This window comes from Gekko japonicus, unplaced genomic scaffold (genome assembly GCF_001447785.1).
Source record: "Gekko japonicus isolate JY-2015 unplaced genomic scaffold, Gekko_japonicus_V1.1 scaffold170, whole genome shotgun sequence".
Classification (NCBI taxonomy): domain Eukaryota; kingdom Metazoa; phylum Chordata; class Lepidosauria; order Squamata; family Gekkonidae; genus Gekko; species Gekko japonicus.
This window is the reverse complement of record NW_015160212.1, coordinates 293,306-298,506: the sequence shown is the minus strand read 5'-3', so window position 1 is coordinate 298,506 and position 5,201 is coordinate 293,306. Positions and strand designations below refer to the sequence as shown.

The following is a 5,201-nucleotide window of genomic DNA, read 5'->3' as shown; positions in this document are numbered from 1 at the left end:
TAGTGGTGATACCCATCTAGGTGTTTTTGCATAATATTTCTCTTTAATCTCCTTCCACACCTTTAATAGAGCCCCTCCAATATATGGTGTTTAAAATTATAATGTACTTTATCCTTTTCGTACCACAAGTAAGCGTGCCATCCCATTCTTAGATCGTGCCCTTCCAAATTCAAATTCCTGATGTTATTAAAACAGATCCAATCTTTAATCCAGCTCAACGCAGCTGCTTGGTAGTACAATTTCCATTCTGCCAATCCAAATCCCCCTCTCTCCTTTCTATCTTGTAGGGTTTTCATCTTGATTCTGGGTTTTTTAGGATACCAAATAAATTCTTTAATAATCTTATGCAATTCTATGAAAAACTGTGAGTTTCTTAACACTGGTATATTTTGCATAAGGAATAGGACTTTAGGTAAGATGTTCATTTTAATCGTAGATATTCGGCCTAGCAAAGAAAGCTGTATATTTTTCCATCGATTCAAGTCTTTTTTCCCCTCCAATAATTTGTCATAGTTGTCTTTTATGAGTCTAATATTTTTATCAGTAATTATTATTCCTAAGTATTTGAATTTTTACACTATTTCCATCTCTGTTAATTCTTGTAGCTCTGACAACATTGTAGCTGTACAGTTTTTTGTCATTATTTTTGTCTTCTTTCTATTGATCTTTAAACCTGCTACCTCCCCGAATTCATTAATTGACACTAGTAACTTAGTCGCTGTCTCTACTGGTTCTTCCATTATGAAGACAATATAATCTGTGTAGGCTAATAGTTTGAATTCTTCCCCTCTTACTTTCAAATCTCGCAGTTGTGGATCTCTCCTAATTGTGTTATTTAGAGTTTCTAAAGCAAAGATAAATAGCAAAGGCGATAATGGGCATCCTTGCCTTGTTCCTTTTTGAATTTCGATATCTGCCGTCACCTCCCCATTTATTATTACTTTGGCAAACTGTTTTCCATAAATGGCCTTTATCATTGTTTCAAAATTTGTCCCGCATTCCCAATTGCATAATTTCTGAATTATAAATTCCCATGAGATATTATCGAATGCCTTTTCAGCATCCATGAACATTAATGCCATACTTTTCTCAGGGTGTGCGTCATAATATTCTATTATATTTAGGATTGTTCTAGTATTATTTTTAATCTGTCTATTAGGAAGGAATCCCGCTTGATCTTGGTGTATAATATTAGATAGCACTTTTTTCAACCTAGCGGCTAATATGTTGGCAAAAATTTTATAATCTGCGTTTAATAACGAAATAGGTCTATAATTTTTAATATCTTTACTGTCCGTGTCTGGTTTATGAATCAATGTGATTATTGCCTGATGCCAAGAGTTCAGTAATTTCCCCGTTGACCTAATGTATTCAAGGAGGTCTTTAAAATGCACCACTTTCCGACGTGAAGCACCACAAGTCTTGTTCTGTGTCGGTTCTGTGGTGGTCCAGCTTGGGAATGTAACTCCAGGGTCGCAACACGATACTCGAGTTGCAAACATTGCTGAGGGGAGGGTGGGAGGCAAAAGCAGACATCATTCCCCACACGGGGGAAGCACCTCAGGCCCGTGGATCCCGTCCGCCACAGGCACGTTCCTCGGGCGCAAGGGGCACTCTGAGTCTCTGCCAACTCGGGCTGTGTCCTTGTGGTCACTGTCTTCTCCTCTCAGGGGATGCTGTGGTGGAGGACGTTTCTCTCAAGCTGCCCGAGAATGTCGTGGAGGACTCTGGCCGAGCCGTCTTCTCTGTCATTGGTGAGGAAATGGGCCTGGGTCCCCCCCCCCGGGAGGTGCAAGCTGACAGCACCCTCCTTGGCCACGGGTGAGACGACGAGGGCACGTCACGGTGTCAGTGGCCTGTCTTCAACGGGTTGCTGTTTTGGCTCTCTTCCCCTCCAGAGCATCCGCTCTTGGCTGCCTTCTCCTCAGCAGTTTGGTTTCCCCCAGATCCCTCCTGCCAGCTCTGAGAAGGGAACGCAGAAGGACCTCAGGTTGGGGGGGTGCCCCCTATCTGTGTGTAGCTTCCTTATGGCATATTTGCCCCTTGTTCCTCTCTTCCCCTCCCTTGGCCTTTGTCGAAGTTTGGGTCATACGCTCTTTCTGGCAGCAACCTGATTGGCTCGCTCTATTCTCTAAACAGCCATTTATATCCATATCCCTGACAGAAAAATGAGAAGTCGGTTTTGTAATCTTGGTGTGTTCCCTGAGAACAAGCGAACACTGTATAAATAACGCAGACCACAATTGCTCAAAAGTCATGCAAAACAGAGGTAGAGGTAACAGAGGACCACATATATCAGTAAAATAAATTTACATCATACAATGTACAAGTCCATGAATAGTGCAAGTCCATAAATGGTACACAGATAAGAATAGTGCAAGTCCATAAATGATACATGGACAGGATGAAGACTCCAGATTTAGATCTTACCAACTATTGAAGAGTTTGTTCCTTTGCTGATCGGGTGCCTGGCTGTGAATTATTATAATAGAATTATAATAGGATTGAATTTTCTCCTGTAATACTGGTTTGAAGGCTTTTATACACTGTGAGTGCTGTGTGAAGGATTTTTCCTCCTACATATACCATTTCAAAGTCTTCTGTACATTATGAGTACTTTATGAAGTAGTATGAACTTCCTGAAGATGTGCTATCGAAATGAAGATCTATTTATACAGTGTTTGCTTGCTTCCCTGAGAACAGACACGCTCATCTGGCTCACAAAAATAAACCACATTAAATACAATATTACCAGAAAAACGATGGCCAAACAGGCTAATGGTACAGTCCTAAATGTTGTTACTCCAGCAGAAACCCCTAGGTTTCAGTTCAGCAACTCTTCCTAGGATTGTGAGGTGACTCTGGGGTAAATCAGTGTCCCAGTGATGCTGGGAAGCCTGTCGGGGTGGTGGGGGAGTAGACAAGGCTGTCAGGAAAGGGGGTCCCGAATACTGGGGCAGCTGCTGAGAGGCCTTTCCTGGGGTGTCCTTGGAATCGGGCTGTCTTCCAGCTCCCCCTCAGGCCCCGATGTATCCTTGCTCGTGGCTTCACCTCTTGCAGAATCCTGGGCCCTTTCCCAGAGCGGTGCTTGGAACTGAAACATAGTGTTTCCGCCGCCGTCCTACTGGATCTCACCCCACAAGCCCTCGGAGGTTGGGAGGGAGGATGTTGTTGTTTGGATTCTGTCCAGGGCAGTGTTCCCTCTAAGCTGAGTTTGTGTGAGCTAGCTCACAGGTTTTTTTAGCCCCCGGCTCACATGTTTGTGCCTTGACTCAGGAAGGAGGGCTTCAGAGCAAACTAATTTATGCAGGAGCCAAATCGTTCGCTCACAACTTTAATGCCAGTAGCTCAACAAAGTAGAATTTCTGCTCACCAGACTCCACGGTTTAGGGGTTAGAGAAGATGGCTTCGCCAGCCCCCTCAGCTGAAGGAACCTTTCCTCCCTCTGGTCTGTGTGACCCTCAGGTGACATTCTGGGCGCCTCGCTGCAGAATTTAGACCGGCTGCTTAAGATGCCCTACGGCTGCGGGGAGCAGAACATGGTCAAGTTTGTTCCCAATATCTTCGTACTCCGGTACCTGGAGGCGACCAACCAGGCAACTCCTGAGATCAAAGCCAAGGCCACGGAATACATGGAGAAGGGTGAGATCGATTTGTGCATCCGTTTAGGTGTATGTGTATTCAGGTGTGTTTAGAAGGTTGCTCCCCCGCCCTCATGCTTTTGGAAAGCACCCAAGTTTTCTTGCTGTACTGCTTCAGTCGGGGTTCGATAGGCAGCGCTGCGCTGACAGAAGGGCGTGGCTTCCCCGGAGGGGCATAGGGAGGGCGAGAGGGTGACATATCGTGGTGTGAGAGAGGGCCATTGTCACTCCTGGGCACTTTGTTGTTTCCTGAGCTGGGGATACGCAGAAGTCTAGAGAGAACATTTCCACTTGCTGCAAGGGAGGGGAGAATCGGTTGGCTCTTTCTGTTCTTTCATTTGGCATTCTACCCCTTTCCTCCCATTGTTCTCATGTAGAAACTCTGACTGTTGGTTCAGTGCCTGTGTGACCCCACTTATAAGCCCCCCCAAAAACAAATGGCCTGTAGGAAGGGTTGCCAGGCAGTGGGATGGGTGGCAGAAAGGTTGGGGGGGCAGAATCCCTGGAGAAAAATTAAAATGAGAAATAAGTCCTTGGCTTCTTACTGGGAGTTCTGACCATAGAGCTACTGGCGATGCCTAGAGCTACCCTGAAGCAACAATTTATTTATTTCAATTTCTATCCTGCCTTGCTTGTCGGCGTACAATAATAATTTACAATAAAAACAGATAAAATTCTAACAATAAAATATAAGGTGCAGATTAAATACAAACTATAAAGTGCAGATGGTGATTGTTGTAGTTGGCCCCATATGACTAGACCAGTATCCCAAAGAAAGTGCCAGTAATAGATGTTCAGTAGCTCATTCAGTGGCGGCTCCTAATTGAAAGCCTGGTGGAAGAGCTCGGTTTTACAGGCCCTGTTGAACTGTAGAAGGTCCCGCAGGGCCCTGATGTCCTCCGGAAACTCATTCTACCAGTATGGAGCCACCACTGAGAAGGCCCTAGTTCTGGTGATAGCCAGTCTGGCATCCTTGGGGCCAGGGACAGTCAGGCCATTTTGAGTCCCCGACCTCAGTGCTCTCTGGGTGTAATGTATCCGCCATTACCACGTGCGCGACCGTTGGGCCATGCGGTCAAGCACATGCCCATAGCTTCGTTCCTGCAGAACAATAGTGGAGCGGATCCTAGCCCGCACCAACCAGAGGGCCAGGTCCGCGGCTGAGAGCCAATGGGACTCTCGGCCACTGTAAATAACCTATAGGGTCACTAGGGGGTGTGTTTTGGTGGTGGGTCTCTGGACATATATACCGGCCTGCGTGCCGGGGGTTCTTGTCTTGTTCTTCACTAAATAAAGTACTCTTGCTGAAATCACTCTTCGTTCTGAGTACTTTTCACTGGCGACGAAGGTGGGATTCTACCCCTCTTGAACAGACGCAGAGGAGACCCTGCAGCACCGAGCACCGATCGTCACCGCCGCTGCCTGCCGCCGCCGGGATCATCGCTCCATCGCTCAGCACCTCGCTCCGTCAACCCTCGGCCGAGCATCGCGTTCGCCGCCGCCTCTTCGCTTCCCAGCGCAGAGCACCGCAACCGCTCGGCCTCGTCACCCGAGTTTCGC

At 46.6% G+C, this 5,201-nt stretch overlaps 1 protein-coding gene across 1 annotated transcript in view; it reads left to right on the top strand.

Annotated features, from left to right (window-relative positions):
• Positions 1-5,201, top strand: part of LOC107109242 (alpha-2-macroglobulin-like protein 1) — a 130,462-nt gene that overhangs the window by 89,393 nt on the left and 35,868 nt on the right. Inside the window, 2 exon segments of the mRNA XM_015409819.1 lie at positions 1,671-1,754; positions 3,466-3,642. Coding sequence (XP_015265305.1) covers positions 1,671-1,754; positions 3,466-3,642 — 261 coding nt within the window.